Raw genomic sequence first — 22,529 nt, forward strand, 5'->3', positions numbered from 1 at the left:
CATTCATTCATTCACAGGTCTGCACACAGCACATACAAGCATTGACGGTAACCCATCCCCCCTTCCCCTAAAGGGGCTGATCACAGAATATGTGCTGACGGGGAGGGAAAGGACATCAGGAAACATAACGCTGCACTGTCAGAATTCCTTACTATGTATCCTCAGGAGTCAAAGCAACATGACTATAGAAGCAGCAGCATCCCCAGAAAAGCGGAAACGCCTCCCTACACCATGGCCTACTTATTCATTGGTTCATATAAAAGAATCGAAGCCTCGCTATGATGTACTCTCTGTGTGGTCGCAGCTACTGCCATCTTTCAAAGCATAATAATATAGAACAAGACACGTTAGGAAAATACAAACCAAAAAATACAAAATAATGTGCAGATGGTAATTAGAATAATTAGGAAATATTTGATCTTGAAATCACCATACTTTGGGCCAAAGTCGCACAGAAATAGAGAAATTTACATGGGCTTTTTTTTTCCTTTGAATAAACAGTCCGAGAAAAAAAAATAAATAAATAAAAATTTTAGAATATATATATATTACAGCGTGTTCTATTTTGATGCAATTTTTTAGGACAATCACCTATTCTATGGGTATATTTAAATAAATGGATTGCACTTGAATGATGTGAATGCGATCCATTTTTAATGCATGTAATAACGCATGCAAAAACAGATACAAATCATGCGGTTTTGCTAATAGCAACCAATCACAGTACAGCTATAGTTTTACTAAAGCGGCTTAAGTAATGAGGATTGGTTTCTATGTGCAACAGTATTTTGTTTACAATTTCAATTAGTGAGGCCTATTATATAATCTATGGTAAAATGAGATGCATTGTGATTCAGCATGGTGAATAATTTAGATGTGTGGTTGATCCAGAATGCCTCCGAAAAAAAAGGAGAACCATCAGACAAGTCCAGCCGGAAACAAAGAAAAAGTAAAATTGCTGTGTGCAAGACAAGTGAACAGCATGACGAACGGCTTCAGAATGAGTGGGAAAGAGTCAGGACATCAAGGGCCGCAGAGACCCTGGAACAGCTTCGGGCCTGAATTCATAAAGAGAAAGACAGAGCCAGTAAATCAAGTGTGTTTGAAACCACAGAATAGTGTAAGCCCCAATTTCAAGTATTGCAAGAAAGAGTCACTACATCAAGGGCTGCAGAGACATCAGAACAGCAGGAGACCAGAATTCAAGAAGAAAGGGAAAATACCAGGATATCAAGGGCTGCAGAGACCCCAGTACAGCATCAGGCCCACATTCTAAAAGAGAACAGAGCCAATGCATCAAGACATTGCAATTTGTTGCTGGAAGGTTTTCAATGTGATTCTCACAAGGACTACGATCAACATCCAAATATTATTATTGGACAAATGGACCAAATATGTAGCTAGTGTCATGCTGAGAAATTTAAAACGAATCCTCTTGGAATGTTTTCTCGGAGCTTGGGAGGATTGGGCTCTAGGCCTGAGGGTGCGGGCAGACGAGCGCATAAACGGCGCGTTTTTGCGACCAAACGTATATACGTGACCATCTGAGGCAATGGTTTCGAATGTATTCGTTCACATGGGCGATTTTACGGCGCGTAAAAACGGCAATTCGAAAAAAAACGGAACATATGCGACCGAAATACGCGCCAACGCATATTCGATCGCCGAAAAGACCGTTTGCAAAGTAGGAACAAACGAAAATACGCTTTCTAGCTCTGGTCGTGATCGGTGAAAAACGATCGCTCGGGCGATTATACGTTGCGCTCGTGCGAACGTAAATACGCCTACGCTCGTCTGCCCGCACCCTTAGTTAGTGACCAGGGGTGATTGTACCTCCAGGTTATTTCAGTATAGACCATTGTATTCTGAGATCTAGTTAAGTAGCAGCTTACTAGTGGCAGTTATTTCAATACAAGACTAGTTACCCTAGAGAAGATCCCGCGTGCATCAGTAGTTGATCTAATGTAGTGGCAGGGTATTGTTCGTACTAATCACAAGACTTATTAGGTTCCTGATGAAGTTCGGTGTCTGCCTGAAACGCATCGAACCGTTTATGCCATTTCATTAAATTCTATACGAAGAACCGTTTTATCAAATCCTATACATAGAGCCGTTTCTTCAAGCTACACCTGAGTCTTGAAATATTATTCTATTGCTCTAATATAGGGCGTTTCTTCTTTTATTGGCTCAACTAGGTACTCGATTAAGACGCATGAATAGGACAGATGAAGTGTGAGTTTCTGAGTTTGATCCCCATCATCCCCATCCTGTTAATGGATTTAATCATCACTTTATAATGCCCGTTGGGATATTCTGCACTATTCGGACTGGGCATTCTAATAGGAGTAATCTTACCTCCTGGGGAGTGGATTGTACCAGGAGACTCCTGACTCAATAGGTTTCTGGTGCCCCCCAATGAGTAGGCATTTGTAGAGAGTTATTCTTTGTGACCTTGACTACTGCCCCCCGGGGATACCTGCTGGCTGACAGATAGACATGACAGACAGGCAAACAATCTATGTATGGACTTTAGATTTTAGTTTTAAATACATAAAGGTTAAGTTTTAAGGGTTCTTATCTATGAAGGGCAAATTTAAATACTAAGTTCCCTCTGCCTCAGTGACTTCTGGAATGTGCAGTAGAAGCAGAAACCCAGGCAACGCCAGGTATATAAGCTAGTTCAAAATATTTGTGATGTGCTGGGTCCTAAAAGGGACTGTTACTTCATATTGCTCCCTGATCTGACAGATGCCTGGCAGCAGACACCTGCTGAGTGTCTTCTGAAGAAATGCCACTTGGCTCTGAGCCTAATGAAGCTTTGTGGTCTTTTAATCCCCGCTGGAGCAAATCCATGGGCAGAGGGTCACATTATCACTGTGGTGCTTAAGGAATGAATGCTAAGTGCTTACAAGGGAACAGAATGCCAGTGCTGGGCATCTCAACCACCCCAAGATACAACACACCTTCCACCTTATCAGCACAATTTGCTTCTTGGAGAAGAAGGCAATAGCAAGACAAAAAGCTATATGTTTGTAGCACGGAAGAGTATTCAAGTCACACTATACGGCAAAATGTATGTGCATCCCATCTATAGGAGCATGTGGAACATAATATTACAAACACAATATGGCTCCATCATTGCTTTTAGTACAGTCACAGCCTTCAGTCTTGTGGCAATTAAGCCATAAGGTGTATTGCGGAGGTCACTCACAAGGGTACATATTTTTAAGGGGTTAAATAGTTTATACTGTGGAAAGTATCTACTCTTTCATGCCCTAATTCTAATGAGCATCGCAAGTGCAAAAATACTGCAATGCTTATGTAAGTTGATCTCTTTGATTGCTTATGAACAACTCCACTCGAATACAAAATTGTTAGTGTGAGTTACAGCAGTATATTGTATATGTATATATTATATATGTATATGTATATTGCTGTACATGCAGAATGTCATGAAAATCCAAGGTAATACAACAATATCATAGGCATGTCCTGAATTCCATGTGGATTTTTCTGCTACATTTGAATGGGATTTTGAAACACAATCCACATGTGCAGTATTGCAGTGTATTATAACATTTTAGTGTAGAATCCTCACCGAACATCTGCTACATCTGAATGTACAATGCAGAATGAAAACTGAAAAGATGGCCATATACATTGGATAGAACAAGGTTGATGGTTGAACAATTATTAAACGAGCAATCGCCTGGTGTGCGATTGTTTCGCAGATGCAGCCATACACATTTTAGCCGTTAGAGGTGTTCAAACTTGTAATACATGTCCTATTACACTGGGCGACAGATGAACAATTTTTTTTTGGAACATTCTTTCTGAAATAGATTTTTTTTTCGGGGATATCGCTTCTTAGAAATATTTTTTTGGGCCTGGGAACATTCTTTCAGAGAAAGATCTGGTCAGGAACTTTCTTTCTGGAAACAAATCTTTTTCATCCGAATATGGGAAAAAAAATTTCAAACGTAGCCGAGTTATTAAAAGGTGTTGACAGTGTCATTGGTTGACTAAAACAAATTGGTAATTGCTATATTTCAACCAATGTAAGATCATTGCATTGAACACAACAAGCTGTGACAATGCCCAAGACATCTGGGAAAACTCATACAGTTGTTCTATGCGAACCAAGCGACTAGGTCAGGACCTCCAATGGTAACATGGAATGGTTCAGAATCAGGAAAGATGTACGCCAAGGCTGCATCTTATTCTCTCTGTTGTTCAATCTGTACACAGAGGTGATCTTGATGCAATGCAATGCAATGCAATCTAGACAAATCCAACATCGCAGTCAAGATCGGTGGAAGAAACTTCAACAACCTCTGATATGCAGATGATACAACCTTGCTGGCAGAAAGTCAGGAAGATCTTGAACAACTGATACTAGAAGTTAAAGAAGGAAGTGAAGAAGCAGGCCTGTACTTAAATATCAAGAAAACAAAGATCATGACAACAGACAGTAACCGTACAGGAAAAATCAGCAATGAAGAAATCTTCATCTTCCTTGGACCAAAAATTAACTGCAATGGAGAATCAAGACCCTAAATAAAACACCGAATTGTGCTAGGTCGCAGCGCAGTGTTAAGTATGGAAGAGACAGGCTAGATAGGCAAGTCAATCATCTTCACAATCGCAACCTATGGTGCTGAAAGTTGGACACGGAAGAAAACGGAACAGTTTTCATTGGAGGGCAAAATTACGAAGCAGAGAATCTAATGCTTTGGCTACAAAATGCAAGCTAATGCATTAGAAACATCTATAATGCTTGGAGTGGTCAGCGGCAAAAGAAAGAGTTGGGGATGGAGTCAGAATCACATTTTGGTGGTGTTGGTAAAATTAATTAAAAAATACAGTATTTTTTGTTCTATAAGACGCACTCCCAAAGTGGGATGGAAGAGTCAGTGCGTTATACAAAGCAAGCATACCAAAATTCAAGCTGGCCTGCACTATTGCAGTATCGTATGTCCGTCCGACACTACTGCAGGATTGCACATTCGCATGTCCAGCCGGCACTATTGTGGGATGACGTCTGCAAGTTCACAGCAGGGGAGGAGAGCAGTTCCTCTGCACTGCCACCCATACGTACCGCTGATTGGTGGTGAGCACCGGCGGAAACTGCTGCTGCCCCCCTGCCTCCACCAATCAGTCTACCGCCTTCCTCCCGTCGTACCACAAGCACTGCTGTGGAAGAGAAAGGAAAGCTCCTGGGCGAGTTTAAAAAATACCTAGGTGCATCTTGTCATCCTCTGTATCTTATAGAGAGAAAAATATGGTACAAATATTAAAAGTGTTATTGATTAAATGCAGAATTTGTTGCATATTTCCCTTCATATGAGTTTAGTAAATTTTGGTGTTCTGAAATTGTATTCCAATATATATATTTTATGTTCTATCTTAAAGGGGTTGTCCCGAGGCAGCAAGTGGGTCTATACACTTCTGCATGGCCATAATAATGCACTTTGTAATGTACATTGTGCATTAATTATGAGCCATACAGAAGTTATAAAAAGTTTTATACTTACCTGCTCCGTTGCTAGCGTCCTCGTCTCCATGGTGCCGACTAATTTTCGCCCTCCGATGGCCAAATTAGCCGCGCTTGCGCAGTCCGGGTCTTCTCCTCTTCTCTATGGGGCTCCGTGTAGCTCCGTGTAGCTCCGCCCCGTCACGTGCCGATTCCAGCCAATCAGGAGGCTGGAATCGGCAATGGACCGCACAGAAGCCCTGCGGTCCATGAAGACAGAGGATCCCGGCGGCCATCTTCAGCAGGTGAGTATGAAGACGCCGGACCGCCGGGATTCAGGTAAGCGCTGTGCGGGTGGTTTTTTTAACCCCTGCATCGGGGTTGTCTCGCGCCGAACGGGGGGGGGGTTTAAAAAAAAAAAAACCCGTTTCGGCGCGGGACATCTCCTTTAATAGCATGATTATTTTATCATAATGTTGGCAAAAAGCCTAATATTACAATTTTAATACAGTAAGTTTATCAGTTGCGCATGGGAAAATTGAGGAGTCAGGGGTTTGGCTTACCGACTCCACCGCCCTTCTTCCAAATATACAATTACGGGGGCTTTCCAAGTTTTTCTTTGTTTTAAATAGGCTACCCATATTAAAAAAAATGCTATAAGATCCTATACTCATCTGTCCCAGGTCCCCCCACAGCTACAGCATCACATCTCCATTCCACCTGCCAGCACTGTGTTACATGCTGCTGCACCAATCAGAGCTCTGCAGTTGATAGCTGAGGTCTGTGATTGGCTGCAGCAGTACATGATATTCCATATACCAAATGCCTCAGCAGGCTGTAAATAAACCTGACAACATGAATGGAGGTGCAGTGATGGAGCTGCAGAAATCCAGAATGCCTGAGTATAGGATCTTTAAGTAGTTTTTTTGTTGTTTTTTTTTTTTTTTTAACACTGGCAGCCCATTTAAAGAAAAAAAAACCTCAGAAACCCTTTTCAGGAATTTTGAGAAACACTGGTGGGCTAAATGGTGACTTTTTGTGTTGTAACGTTTATTTTTTAACTATTGGACTAGAGCTGCATCACACAGTTGTGTGTCCGAATACACCAAAGTAGTCCTGTAACTCCTTAAAGTTAAAGGGGTTGTCCCGCGGCAGCAAGTGGGTCTATTCACTTCTGTATGGCCATATTAATGCACTTTGTAATGTACATTGTGCATTAATTATGAGCCATACAGAAGTTATCAAAAGTTATTCACTTACCTGTTCCGTTGCTGGCGTCCTCGTCTCCATGGTTGCCGTCTAATTTTCGCCGTCTAATGGCCAAATTAGACGCGCTTGCGCAGTCCGGGTCTTCTGCTTTTCTCAATGGGGCTCCGTGTAGCTCCGCCCCGTCACGTGCCGATTCCAGCCAATCAGGAGGCTGGAATGGGCAATGGACCGCACAGAAGCCCTGCGGTCCACCGAGGGAGAAGATGCCGGCGGCCATCTTCACCAGGTAAGTAAGAAGTCACCGGAGCGCGGGGATTCAGGTAAGCGCTGTCCGGTGTTCTTTTTTAACCCCTGCATCGGGGTTGTTCTCTCGCGCCGAACGGGGGGGGGGGGGGGGGGGGGGGGTTGAAAAAAAAAAAAAAAACCACGTTTCGGCGCGGGACAACCCCTTTAAAACAGTTTCAATGAAAAATAAGTCTCTGTGTTAGATCATCATCTATAAGCCAGAGTGGAGAGAGACTGCAAAGAGTAATGCTGACTGCGGAGAATCCAGTATATTAGTTTATTACAAAAGACATCCCATTGATGTCACTGAGAAGGACTTGTTCTTTGTATAGCGCCAACTTATTCCGCAGAGCTTAATATCTCCTGTACTGCCGCTGCTGGGAGACACTTACTGTTCGGTTCCCCGACAAAGGGTTTCAGCAGCAGGGCACCCTGCAGTTCATTGTATAGGGGAGCTAGCTGAAAGATTTACAAAGCCTGACTTCCAAAATGTTTTAAATGTAAAAACAAAAGCTGCATACAAATAAATTGCAGTAAGCAACTTACCAACTACTATTATGTCAATAGATAAAAGGAGTAAGAATAATAAAACCCCTACAAAATAAATAAAAATTGAGAATAGCCCCCAACCCCACGCACAGATGTTTGCCACAGCACTTGCATGGACAGATATTTAGCATCTCTTCTCCTCCACCCCCTTCCCTTTTGTGTCACATCAAGCTCCCTCCAGTAATCAGACTTGACAATTCTTTTCTGAATGGCACAAGCTCTTACACACGCGAGGAGGGAGCTGCTTGTAACGCTGCCATATGGCCAAGCCGAAGCTGATGTCACACACTGAATCACATCACTGTCTAAGCCCACAGTCAGACTAATGTTACCGCCAGCTTGACCATACCAGCCATTACCATTTAGTGTTTACCCATGAGTACAATGCAGCACTACGAGCAATTACATGGCAGCAAAAATGATCAAGCATTGAATAGCTGCAATTACACCAAGGCACACTCTTATACCCCCATGCAGAAAACAATTTACCGAAGCCTGGACAACTCTACACAAGAATTCATTTAAGACGCACTAAGTAACTACTTGGCTCTACATTTTTTTTGTACAGAACTTTGTGATATAAGGGTTTGTGATAAATGCCAGACTTTGCTATATCTGTATGAACTTTCAAAGACATTATACAGCTACCGCTGTACCACACAGCAGTTGGAGCAGCTGCAATAAAGAAAAGTTTTTCTAGCCTTGATGCAAACTTCAGCTTCATTTCCATAAGTGGTGGCAGGTGCTATATTAACATAACAATAACCATGCGACATACCCAGCATCAAGTAAAAATGTAGCACAAAGAAGAAAACTGGGGCATTCGAAAAAAAAACTAGAATTCTATATAAAGCCTCATGCATAGGACAGACCTATGCGTATGGAGCCTGTATTATGGTATACAGAGTCTCTGCACTATGGAGCTGTAGGCACTCTGAATTCCATCATATGGTGCATATATACAGCTATATAGTATGGAAATAGAATACCTCCGTAATAAGGCATCCAATAAGATACATCTATTTTTATTCCTATGACCATAAAGTCATAACGAGGTATAGTGGAGTCCTACAAACTTCTATGGATATCATATAAGGATCTGTTCATACGTTGCTAATTTGCTGCAGATTTGCAGCATATTTTACCCCTTCAATTTGAATTGGAAGGCTGAAATCAGCTGCAAATCTGTAACAAAATCTGCAGCAAATCAACGGTGTAAGCGCACCCTTCATGATGCCTTAAATATAGTTAAGCCAATACAAGCTTACTTTGGCAACATTGCATACATTTCCAGAACCACTATACACCAGATGTGGGAAGGTCCTGTCATCTAGAGCCATATATACATCATGCCCTGCACTTCTGAGATTCCTCTTACCGTGAGCCTATCACATCAAATAGGTGCTTCCAGCGGTCATTAACTTTATTCAGCTTGTTCTCTATTTCGTTGGAGCGAGCCTGGTTGCTGGCGTTGATGAGCTGGTCTCCGATTTGCTTCAAGTGAAGTTTATTTTCACTAAAGAGATTAATTTCTTCCATACAGTCCTACAACGTGATCAAATAAACAGTCAGAACAGCACAACGCTACACAAAACATTCAATCCTAATACTGTTGTTTAGTTCTCAGCATATTGAATATCTTTGGTGGTACAATACTTGGAACAAGCTCATGGTTTCTATAGGTTGATACTATGAAAACTGAGACTTGACTATTACTCCACCCATATATTACGGCTGCTGTTCGTTATTGTAATCTCTAATCATACAGCGGGATTGTACAAACTGGTGGGTCTGGTCCGCAAGTTAAAGGAACACTGCAAGTGAAACTATACATGACAGGCAAGTTCTAAGAGGGAGGTGCATGATACATGGAGTCAAAGAGCACCAAAGAGAGAATCCAAGTGCCATGTACTGCTCTCTACAGCATAAAAAAGCCCATAAGATACTACATGCAGCTTTGATTGGCAAGCGCTGCCCATGTGGGCACTTCCGGACAGTCAGAGCAGCATGTAATGACTTAGACTACTAATGCATACCAATGCACAATGTGCATCAGGTAGTCAGAGAAGCGGTGCAGTCGTTTTTGTTAGTCCAGCATCGGAGGGTCGCTTTAAGACCTTTGCATTTCAAAAAATGTATAGTATGTATTTCAGCCGCTTCTTTCGTGGATCATATTAACTAGCAAATATACTGAGACTTTTTGAAAAGTTTTGTCTTCGCCTTTAATAAATTAAAGTGCAACTGCCATAAAATATACAGTAAGTATAACAGTCTATGCAGGACACACTCACAGACATTCATCATCTTCCTTAAAAAAGATCACGGTCCTTTCAATTCCACAACTCAGATGTCAGAATGGACACTGGGGCTAACTTTATAGGAGGTCAGTTAGAGAGCTAGGGTGCCTGTATGTGTTGCTAAACCTAAGAGTAACACATTGAACCCCTTGACAAAGCTGGATGCGAAACCTTCGTTGGAGCGAGGCGGATACTTTGTAAATGGTTCATACATCCCCTATGTATCTCTTATCCTGCGTTCTTTCCAAGTATTACAATTCATTGCTTAAGCATTTGCACTCTATGAATGATGGTGGGTTATGTAGATTATATGTTAGAAAGAGTTGCCCACTGATTTCTTTATTGAAATTTGTTATGTAATTAGTATCATATTGTTTATTTGACTGTTTTAGGTCTTTTAAGATTTTTCAACATTGATAATAATTGTTAGTAAACACATGGTTGAGTGTGTTGCTTGTAGGTTTTTTAATACTATGTATTTGAACACACGCTTCATACATCATAGGGTCTAGTTTTTTATAGGTTGTCCATGTAGCTGTAGCATGTTGTACAGCACAACCACATGCAGTTTTACCATGCAGTTCCTGGTCACACAGCTTCTCCCGCTGAAGTATATGCTTTCAATATGCATCACCTGTACTGTACATTCTGTGAGGCTGAAAACTGCAGCAATTTACTGTAAAACCATTACATTTATACAGGCACCCTATGTGCTTTGGGTCAGGGTTTCAATTTCAGTTATAATGTACCCCCAACAAATAATGATTTGAGGATCTCTGAGAGAGGACTTTTGTTCCACTGAGGTCTGATGCACTTAAAGGGGTTGTCCCGTGGCAGCAAGTGGGTCTATACACTTCTGTATGGCCATATTAATGCACTTTGTAATGTACATTGTGCATTAATTATGAGCCATAGAGAAGTTATCAAAAGTTTTTCACTTACCTGTTCCGTTGCTAGCGTCCTCGTCTCCATGGTTGCCGTCTAATTTTCGCCGTCTAATGGCCAAATTAGACGCGCTTGCGCAGTCCGGGTCTTCTGCTCTTCTCAATGGGGCTCGGTGTAGCTCCGCCCCGTCACGTGCCGACTCCAGCCAATCAGGAGGCTGGAATCGGCAATGGACCGCACAGAAGAGCTGCGGTCCACGGAGGTAGAAGATCCCGGCGGCCATCTTCACCGGGTAAGTAAGAAGTCACCGGAGCGCGGGGATTAAGGTAAGCGCTGTCCGGTGTTCTTTTTTAACCCCTGCATCGGGGTTGTCTCGCGCCGAACGGGGGGGGGGGGGGGGGGGGGTTGAAAAAAAAACAAAACCCGTTTCGGCGCGGGACAACCCCTTTAAGCAGTACTAAGGATATCCATAAAACATGACCTCTTGGAGGACTTGTAGACTGGCGTTGAGAAACATTGCTCTATACAACTCCTTTTATAATGTCCTATGATAATATTTTGAGGGGGAAAGATTCTCGGTAGTGGCTGCAGTCTATTAGCCTGAGTATGGCAAGCACAGTTCTCCATTTGGAGGACTGCCAACATCCATAGCAATTGATAATGTAATGGTTCATTTTCCCTCAGTGGTTAATTTGTGGTTCCCTTTGCATTAACACCCGATAATGGAGGGACCTCCAGCAATGAACTTGTCTCTAAGGGAACAGGAATATGTTGGAAGGCAGGTGAAGTAGAGGAAAATTAAAAGCTAGACTCTTTTCAGAAGGCTGTATGCATTCATCTCTATGGGAGTGCACACACAACCTTCTGAAAAGAGTCAGGCTAAGGCCTCATGTCCACGGCGGATTTGATTTTCAGAATCTGCACGGGTCACCCATGCGAAAGATCTGCAGGTCAAAGGGAAGCATTGGCATCTGCAACTTAATTTAAGCATGCAGATTTGATTTGTGGACCGTTTGGTGCAGAAAATAAATCACAGCATGCTCCATTTCAGTGCGGATTTTGTGCAGACGGGCTCAATAGAAATCAATGGGTGCAGGCGATACGCAGTGTATCCGAAAATACAATTGTGGATGCACTTTGGATTTGAAGGTTAAAATCAATTAGGGAGCTGGAAAAAAGGCTGCAAGCTGGGGTTGCGGATGTTTTTCTGCGCGGATGATCCGTACATCTGCGTGGAAAGACCATTATATCCATGATCTCCCGCAAATGGTTTCCACAGGTCTCTCACTGCAGAAATCCGATCCACCCCTTGGACATGAGGCGTAACTCTGCTAAGAGACACTGCAGGAACGGGGGGCTAGGTGAGTATGAGTATGATAAGAGACTCAGTGGACTCATCATCACCTAAACTATAAGTATCATAACTTAGTGCTTGTAGTTGATTTTAAGTTTCCTTTAATTTCCATTGGTGCAATGTACAGGAACCCATAACCATCATATTCGTGGAATATACTGTGCATCAGAGGTGGAGATACCTCATGATTAATATAATACAAAATATCTGGTCTGTGTTCATCCCTATTTATTCTCCATGTACCTTCTGCAGCTTCTCGATCATTTCTTCTATATTCACATCACCGGTCTGCAATACTTTGCTTTCCATCTGTGTCAGCCAGTCGCACAATTCCTTGTTCTTATCATTGAATACGTTCCAGGCATTGAGACGGTCCTCAATCTCCTGCTTCCTCATAGACACCTATATTAGAGAAGTCGAAGCCATTAGTGGAATTACATCTTTAAAACATACCAGTCAAACCAGCTAGAAAAACCGTGCCTTGTTAGCAGCAAGATGCAGACATGAGATAATAGGTTAATCAATCCATTTAGTCTGTCTGACATTTATTAGTTAATTGGAAGGATGAATTCTCCTTGGCTAGGCTACACAACAACTTCCGCCATGGTTTTGTGCTGGGCATTAAGTTAAGGTCCTGCTTAATCTGCCCATGCTAATGACTACTGACCAACAATGAGCATGTCAGTCAGCTCTTGTTCCTTGCATGGGCAGATTATCTGCTCTATAGGGACACAGCTGTGATCAGAGCAGGAAGTGTAATAGAAGGCATAGCTCCCAATGCTTTTAACAGGAGCGAAGCCTTTCTATTACACTTCCGGGTAAGACCACCGATGCGGATGTCTGGCTTCGCTGCACTGATAGTGGGCAGGAGGACCAACTGATTGTCGGAGATCCCCAGCAACTGACCCATGGGTATCAATTATGGAGGGCTTATCCTCAAAATAGATCATTAATAGTAAATGCCCGGAAAACCCCTTTTTAGAGAGGGCTAGACAAATCCCAAAAGCCAAGTAGCTGATGTAGCTAGAAATTTGCTGCCACTGCCTAATAAAGTATTCAGACTTGGGGCACTTTGGATGCAGTAAAAACAGTATGAAAAAATGCATCAGCAAATAACGCAGTTTTGCCAATCTGTTTTTTTAGTGCAGTTTTCATTACATTCGAAGCACCCCGTACACATGTTAAAGGAAAAAAGGTCAGCCTGACTCCTAAACCAAGTACACCATCTGTGGAGTAAGGACACTAGCACATCGCTATTCTTGACACATATATATGTAATATAATTGTTGAACACTGGAAAGAACAGACTAGTCATGTGTCATACAGTACCAGACATGACACATGACAGATTATCAGGGATTCTGGACTAATGGAGTGGAGTACCGGAGGTGCTCATACAAGTTAGATAAAACTGGGTTCGATTTTGTGCATTTCATCGGAATCAGCTGTCAATATAATAAGTATTGAGGCAGCATGAATTGGATTTAAACATGCCCCCATTGTTCCCCTAGGTGATAAGTGCATTCAGAAGCATCTGACCTTGGCTTGTCCTCATTATCTCTATGGCAGTAAACATGCACATGATGCTATGATCAGGCAAAGAAATGTTACTACAAATGTTCTTGCCCAATCAATGGGCCGTGTAAACGGCCTTTAATATACATACTTTGAGGTGCCTTCACTACAGATTTCACTCCTGCTACATTGAAAGTGATGAAATCTGTTGTGAAAATCTGCAGCAGAAATGGACATGCCGTGGATTTTATAATCTGCACTACAGGTCAATAAGTACAGCTTGTGGATGAGATTTGTAATACAGTATTGCATTTATTTTCCAGCTACTTTATTCCACTGCAGACTTTACCTGCACCCCTAGACTGTGCCGTGCTGACATTTTCCTTTCTTCAAAGTTGTTAATAAGAGGACAGGCAATGATTTTACTCCTCGGCTGAACAGGTATTTCACCTTTGCTGCAACTTCCACTTCAACAGGCCTATTCAATAACCATGTCCAGAGCGGGATTTATGTTCTAGAATACACAGACTGCTGTACATTTCGGCACATGCGCGATGCATCCAGTTGATCCATTCACCCAGCTTGCCTACATCTGGACATAGGGTGCCTGCACACGAACGGAATTTCCAGCGTGTTATTTTAGGCACATTATCTGCCCCAGACCACAGCCAATATACTCCTATGAGGATCCGCAGTTGTCCCCAGACGGACGGATTTGTATCGCGTTTTTTCACGCGCGTGAAAAAATCTGCGACCTGTTCTAATTTGGGTCGGATTCTGCGCGTGAAGCCTCCAATACAAGTGAATGGGTGCGTTTTTTCACGCAGTACATCCAGTGCAGCTGCGGATGGAGTCACTGGTTGCTATGACTACAGGAAGTAGGCATGGTAGGAGGCGTCCCAACACACAGCAGAGCTTCACAGGCAAATTTGTAGAGGGAGATAGGTAGTATTTCTTGCCAATGCAGGATGTAAGAATGCAAAATCTGTAGTAATGAATTCCTCTTGTGAATTTTTTTGCAGTGACTGAAATAAAGTCACGCTGGAGAAGCGCCTGAAAAATGTTACATGGATCAACCATGCCCACAAAGACATCAATAATTTAACGGTGCTCGCACAAGCAAGAGGGACAAAACGGAGTCTGGGTGTTTGTTTTTAAGCTGTTTTCCAAGGAATGGGCAGTTCTCTAGGGGTTGGGTTTACAATAAGGGGTGTCTGCTGGTTTTTCTGTGCGTTTTTTTCCGCAGCACATCCGCGTATATCCGCGCGTGATTTTTCACGCATCCGCACCTATCCGCAAGCACATTTAGGTACCATACGCGCGTGAAAATCCGCTAGCGGAATCCAGAACGCTCGTGTGCAGGCGGCCTTAGGCCGGCTTCACACGAGCGTGACGGGCTCCGCTGCGGAATATTCCGCAGTGAAGCCCGTCACGGCGCCCCCCAGAGACCCCATACTTACCAGCGGAAGATAGCGTGAAGACGCTTCCCCGTCCACCACCGTCGCGTCATGTGACACGCCCACCGCGGCGGCCGCATCATATGATGCGCGGCGGTAGGCGGGGAAGCGTCTTCACACTATCTTCCGCTGTGTTACAGCGGGAGATAGCGTGAACGGACGGCTTCCATTGACTGCAATGGAAGCCGTCAGCACGTACACCCGCGGCAAATAGAGCATGCCGCGGGTGAGGACGGGAGATTTCACGGTGCGAAATTCCGCGGTGGAATTACGCATCGTGAGCATTGTGCTATTAGGTTCAATAGAACCTAATAGCAGGGGGCAACGCAGCGGATTTTTGCCACGAATTTACGCGGCGTAAATCCGTTCGTGGGAAGGAGGCCTTACTGTAGAGCAGCATGGACCACAAATGGTCGTGTAAATACCTGAAAATACCTTAGCTCTACTTCATACTCATACAGGTGTCCTACAATATTGCCATTTAGCTGATATATTCTCAACACTTATGAACATGCAGCCGTAGCTAAATATTTGATGCATTTATCATATAAGGATGACCTCATGGGGCCTTATGCAAAACGACGGATTTGATGCACACCCTGTGCAAAGCCTGCAACAACTTACAACATGATGCAAGTGAATGGGGTGTTCAAAATCTTATTGGTACATCACAAAACAAATCTGTGCAGATTTTAGTAGCATACTGTGGTTTTTCAAATACACAGGATGTCCATTATTTTACAGATTTGCTGTATTGCTGTCCACAGATTTTGCATTTGAAATTTGCAGAAAAACCCTTATGCAACATCTGCATCATAAAAATTCTACTACGGCTGAAAGTAACCTTAAAGTTTATGTGCTATTTTGAAAAAGATAGCATTTCCCACCGTGGCACATCCTATATATGAGGTCCAAAGCAGGGGCGTAACTATACAGGATGCAGGGGATGCGGTTGCACCCGGGCCCAGGAACCTTAGAGGGCCCATAAGGCCTCTCTTCTCAATATAGGAAGCCCAGTACTATGAATAAAACATTATAACTGGGGGCCTGTTACAGGTTTTACCTTGGGGCCCAAAAGCTTCAAGTTATACCTCTGGTCTAATGCGTTCTGAAAGCACGTTCCACTATCCGATTTGCGAGTAACACAAACGTGCAGAAAAGAACTGTACACAATACTACCCCATGACAATTGGAAGGTGGAAATGAAAATCAAAACATGCACACAACATAAGACTCCTAATGACACTTTCAGAAAGACACGATATGGCCACATTTCAGTGGGTTCTATGGGGATCCAAGTTCAGTTCCACAAGAGGTCCACATGTTGCAGCAAGAATGCTGTTTTTAACATAACATGCAGATTTAAAAAAAAAAAAAAAAAGTGTGTGTTTTTAATGCATTTTTAAATAGTGGTAGACCCGCAATTAAAAACTGCAACAAAAACACAATGTGTGAATGCAGCCTAATATAGGCGCTAAAGTGCATCTATTCAAGACTGGCCTAAGGTTGTATATAGACTGTAAACCTGCAGCCTCAACAGCAACTGTTGCAGTTTCAGCCCATAGGGATTCTGTTGCAGGATTTCATTCAATGGACATAAGATTTTAATGCAGCTGATGCACAGCTACTTGAAATATGCAATACCCAGCAGATATGCATGCACATGCGTATGTGAAATCCCCATAGCCTATATTGGTGCGTAGGACATGAAGAAATTGCAGATGTGAGCAGCCCAATAGAAATCAATGAGCTTATAGCACTGTGTAATATACGGACCACATATGCCCATGAGAGTGAGCCCTGAGACTGGGAAAAAAAGGCAAAAAAATGTGTACTAGCTGTGTAACTAGTAGCTGCATCATTAAGAAAAAAAAAGGTTAGTGCATAGCCCCGGCCTTCACACAGACATGGGTGATTGTATGGCAACAATCACATAAACATGTAGTAGAGCTGAGTTTGTCATTACGCAGAACTAAAGGCTCTTGCGTATTATGCGTGTATTTTTCACGCACATACATGCCTATTTGCGGTGTACATTCAATCCTCATAGCCTATACTGGTGTGTATAATAATACACAACAAAATTGGACATACTGTTGTTTTTTTTAAATGTGTCTCATATGCGCGTGTTTAAAAGTGCGAGCATAGGAGGCCTAATAGAAATAAATGGGCTTTTAGCGCCACGTGTTAAGCGTGAAAAAAATCTAACTCACAGCAATATCGCCAACATTGCTCACTCACTCACACATATGTCGCCTGCGTATTATGCGTGTATTTTTCACCCATGTAATACCTGATGCTCGATTTCTGTAGAGCTACTCACTCCTGCGTCTTTTTTTTACGTGCATAATATGCACCAATATAGGTTATGGGAATTTATCATTCGCAGCAAATATGCAAGGTTTATGGAAATTTGCTGTGTACTGCATATTTTACGTGCATGAAAAATACGGGTGTTGCATGCGGGTCACATACGCCCTTATTTGTGGTATTTGCACAGGACTGCGGGTAGACTTACCAAGTGTTTTGCATGCGAGAGTTACCATCATCTAGGAATGATGACGTCTCCAGCACTTAGTCAGTTCTGCTACTTCTGTACAGAAGCATACTACAACAATGTAACAAGTAAATGTACACAGAGGCGGATGGTAATACATTGTAGCGTAGCACATACCAGTTACATCTAAACAAACACGTCTTCCTCAATGGCTTACCCTCAGGCAGAGCTCTTCCCATTGCCGATGTAAAGCCTCCACTTGATTATTGAGCACAATTCCATCTTCAGCTATGATAAACTGGGATAACTCCGACTTCATGTCATCCAGGTCTTTTAAACTATCTCCCCACTCATCCAGGGCTTCCTCTAGCTCCTGCATTGAAACACAAGGGACAAGCCTCACAGCTCAGCTCTGGCTTTTTGCAAACCTGTTTAATCTTGTGATTGGTCAGTGGGGGGAGGGGTGGATAGGCAGGGGGCTGGGTGTTTAGACATGCACAATAACTATGGGACAATGCTAAGCCTCCACTGTTGCTTGTAGTTTCACCCAAGGCCAGGCTTTTGAACAGACCTGATCTGGCACTGAAGGTGTTAAGAGAGAGACTTAGGAACTATACAAGGAACAGGCTGGGAAGGAAGAGCAGCGGGGATAATACTTCCTGCTGGAAAGTTGCTGAAATCTTTAGTGATGTTAGGCCTTGGTTAGATTTGCTTTTAATGGTTTTTGGAAACATAGTTCATGAGCTTTAGAACTTGTGGAATAATGGCAAGAAGTTCTGTAATTGTATGAAAGGGTTAGCGGAAGTCTTTGAGGCCTCTAATGTATCTCCGATTTTAGGACGAAGTATATGCAGGTTTTTTTTCTCTCCGACAGGAAAAAAAATGATGCCATATTCTATCAGATGATGAATTATGAGAGATATTCTCCGTAGAGTCATTGCTTCTACAGGGAATAGTGGAGCGATACAGGAAGCCAAGGCTTCTGGTTTAGGTAGAACCAGCAAATGGTCTTTTGTATATGAGTGTTTACCAGTTCTTCCTCAACTAAGAATTTCTAGGCAAAGATCGATACTGGATTTCAACATGCCCAATCCTTCGTTCCGGTGGGAGATAAGCCACTGCCAAAAGTGTCTTGCAGCAGCTATTTCTCCTGTCCACACTGAAAATATACGCACTCATGTACGCATACAGAGTGGAGTTGGGACAAATACACTATCCTACCAAAAGTAATTGGCCACCCAAACAAGAATAAAAAGTAGTATTTATTTACATATGTTAATATTTAGTGGACCTCCTTTGATCAGAATGACATTGGATACTTTCCGTGGCATATTTTCTACTAATGTCTGATACATTTCAGCTTGTATTTCCCTCCATTCATCCTGCAAATGTCTGGCGAGTTCTCTCAAAGACGACGGACATGGTACATATTTATTGACTTCTTGAATTCCAGTTCATCCCAAAAATGTTCAGCAGGGTTCAGTTCAGTCCAATTGTGGAACATCCATATTCTCAAACTAATGTAAAACTTTGTTGAATTTTTGACAAAGCGTGTTGTCTTGTTGGAAGTATTACTGACCATTTCCAGAGTATTGCCACATTGTCGGCAGCACATTATTGTCTAGAATGACAAGGTACACCTCCGTGTTCATGCTTCTTGCCACTACAACCAACGGACCGAGACCATAAAGGAACCTCTGCTGTACTTAGCTGTTGACACAACACACTCAGGTAAAAGGCATTTCCCCAGCATCCATCCTTCAAATCAAGGCATGTCCATCTGATCAGAAGATGGAGTAGCAAATGTTCAATGATGGTATTCCTTGTGCCACTGTAGATGGGTCGATGCATTGCACTTCATGGCAGATCCCTTATGTGCAGTGCCAGAACCCGCATACCCAATAGTGTGCAGTTCCCGTCACAATCTATGGGTGACACCTGCAAGGGTCTGCATTGTATGTAGCATGGCTTAAGACACATTACATGCTAATAAGACACGATCTATTCTGTTGATAGGGGTGTCCAAATACTTTTTGTAGGATAGTGTAGCTTTCGTTCAAAAAAGTTTTTGTCCAACAGCTATGTTTTGTATGTAACTAGGTTAAAGGGGGCAAGTTAACTTTTCTGACATGTCTGTTTTAGTAAATACTTGTATTCCTTAAAGAATACAAAATCTGGAGCTGCAGTGTTATTCCTTGTGAAAGTGTATATGAATAACCTGACAAATGGGTGTTACCATTCTAATTTTCACTAGGGTATCTCTCTACACAGCCTGACATGGTCAGCACTGATTAGGGGCATACCCCATTGATGGGGAATGGTAACAACCAGTTGTCAACTTATTCATACGTTTCCAGAAGGAATCATAAAAGGAATGACAATTGAAAAACACTCTACAAATATTTTTCATGGGGAATACAGTTACTTTGCAAAGCAACATGGTAGAAGTCAGAATTATGCTTTGACTTTTTATTTGTGAATTTCTATTTATTTTTTCTCTGAATTATACTAGAATCATGGTTCCCACTGAAGAAATAAGAGATCACATGTAAATTAATCCAACAAAGAATTTGGCATATTTATATTACAAACTATAGAATGATTATCAAATTTGAACATTAAACGTTCTTCATGTATGATGCCTGTATGTAGTAAGTATGGTGTGATCTACACGTAGTACGTAAGGCCTATCCAAGATGGCTGCAACATGCCTGCACTTTACGGACCAACTTGAAGTCTGAAGACCAGAACCGCAGACAGTTCTACGAAACTAAATTTAGCTAACTGTAGAACCTTAGGGTGATCCAAGTTAAATTCAGCTGATCATACGTGGCCTGAGAACTGCAGCATAATATGGACTATAAATTCCCATCTACCTAAAATGGGTCGAAAGAACAACTCGTCCATGAGCATGAGACCGTGAGGTGCAACAAAGAGTCTGATACAGAAAAAAAACAAGCAAAAATAATTTAAATGTTGCAGCTGCTAATTGTCCTCAGGGGCGTAGCTATAGAGGTGCAGCGGTAGCAGTCGCAGGAAGGACATGGTGCCTGAGGGGCCCTGAAGACATTGACATTTTGGGACATTGGGACTCAGGAGGTTCAAGTTAAACTTTTGAACTGCCGGATTACTCCCATGTTTTAGGATAGTGTGTGTGTGTGTGTGGGGGGGGGGGGGGGGGGGGGGGGGGGGGGCGGGGGGGCGGGGGGGCGGAATCCTCGTGACTCCAATTATCTGAATCTTATATGCTATTTCTTTTTTGTACACCGGAGGTAAACTATTATTATAGGGCAATACCTTAAGTGGTGTCTTCGCTATTTGTAGCTCCTCGTGAAGCATTGGCAGTGGTTCGTCTAATCTTGCTTTCAGGGCATGAAGAGCTTTTCTTTTGTCCTCGATCTTGAATTCAAAATTGTTGCTTTTCTACAGAAAATAATGAATAATACCAGTTTTGGTTGATACTGTAATCTAGGCAGTGAATCAACGAAAATGATCAGACATTCTGATTTTAAAAAGTTTCCACTACAGATACATTTGTCATAGGATAAAAAATGCAGGGCTGCTTTTCTGCATAGCACACAGTTGTCCACAGGTTGTTTGTAGTATTGCAACTCAGAGCAATTCACTTCAATGTACAGCTGTTTTGAGAAGAAAGCAGCCATGTTTTTCTAATCCTGGACACCCTTTTTTTTAACCTGTCATGTCCCCAGAGCACCATAAGTTATGACAGGGAGCCGGGTGATGTTTTTATTTATACTTACCTGCTCCCTCATTCCCAGCGTAAACACGTCAATCTAAGAAAAAGAGTTTTTCATGCAGCGTGTGGACTCCAGGTGCGGGCACCGGGGGAATGGGTGAGTATAAGACATACAGCGCCTGGCTCCCTGTCACCATTAACAGCGCAATAGCTTAGTTTATGGTGCTGAAGGGAGGAGTTATTTTTATTTTTTTTAATGAAAATTAACAATAAATAGTTGAAAACACAAAACAAATCGAGTGACACAGTTATCAATGAAACTTCGTTAGCATAAACCATGTAGTGAAACAATATCGGAGGATAAACATATAGACATAAACGTGGGCAAAGTGTGATAATATATGAAAATTGTAGATAACTGGCTGTAAATTGTATAGATTTTCTCAAAATCACATTTGCGGAAATAGAAATTAAAAGAAGACTGTAGTAGTCAACCAAGTGACACCACTGCACAAGCATATTCATACCACATACAACCATCCTGGATCCATCCCCCTCCCACCCTGCATAGTCTGGACAGCCGCTGTAACCTCTGGATGAAAACACTCACCTGGGTAAGTTCACTGAAATGTGCAAGAATAGCTTGTAGCTGCTGTGCTGTGCTTTGCCAAAGGTTCTGAAGTTGGTTCAGATCTTGTTGAAGGACTGCCTGGGATTTTGGTTCAGCGACTGACAGTATGTCCTTACAATTGTTGAGAGTGGTAAAGTAACTTGGCTGCAATCTTTTGTATCGTCTCTCCTTGTCCTGTGCAGAAAATAGTAGTACATCAAGCACATGGTGAAGAACAGAGTACAAACACAACGGTTGCCAATAGTATATATATATTACTCAGACTACTGGGCTGGTAACAAGACAGACACTTGCTCCATGCAAATAACTAATAGTGATTGTTCCCAGCAAGAGAAACCACGTAATCTTGTAGATATGATACTTTTTAATGGCTAACAAAAATACATGATGTTAGCGAGAGCTTTCGAACCAATGCAGGGTTCTCCTTCAGGGTTAAATGAAATAGGTCCAAAGAGGCATGTATATTTATACACATATGCTTATGACAAGGCACAGATATGGATGGGATTGGGTTGCAATAAAAGGAATACTGCAACAGAAACACAAACATTTTTAACTAGACACTGATAAGGGAGGGAACGTTTTATGGTCCCTGAATTACTGTTTCGGGAAGGGGGGGGGTTACAGGCCAGCAGTCCTATCTATACTATAGATGTCTCATACCTTCCATTCAAGCATAA

The 22,529-nt window shown here is 42.3% G+C and overlaps 1 protein-coding gene across 1 annotated transcript in view; it reads right to left on the minus strand.

Annotated features, from left to right (window-relative positions):
- SYNE2 (spectrin repeat containing nuclear envelope protein 2) overlaps positions 1-22,529 on the minus strand; it is a 351,232-nt gene that overhangs the window by 24,220 nt on the left and 304,483 nt on the right. The window contains exons 94-98 of the mRNA XM_066608185.1: positions 21,829-22,023; positions 20,819-20,944; positions 17,739-17,894; positions 12,296-12,454; positions 8,895-9,061 (exon numbers count right to left, since the gene is read on the minus strand). Of these exons, the coding sequence (XP_066464282.1) occupies positions 8,895-9,061; positions 12,296-12,454; positions 17,739-17,894; positions 20,819-20,944; positions 21,829-22,023 (803 nt within the window). The remainder of the gene's footprint in view (positions 1-8,894; positions 9,062-12,295; positions 12,455-17,738; positions 17,895-20,818; positions 20,945-21,828; positions 22,024-22,529) is intronic.

This window comes from Eleutherodactylus coqui, chromosome 6 (genome assembly GCF_035609145.1).
Source record: "Eleutherodactylus coqui strain aEleCoq1 chromosome 6, aEleCoq1.hap1, whole genome shotgun sequence".
NCBI classification, from domain to species: Eukaryota; Metazoa; Chordata; class Amphibia; order Anura; family Eleutherodactylidae; genus Eleutherodactylus; species Eleutherodactylus coqui.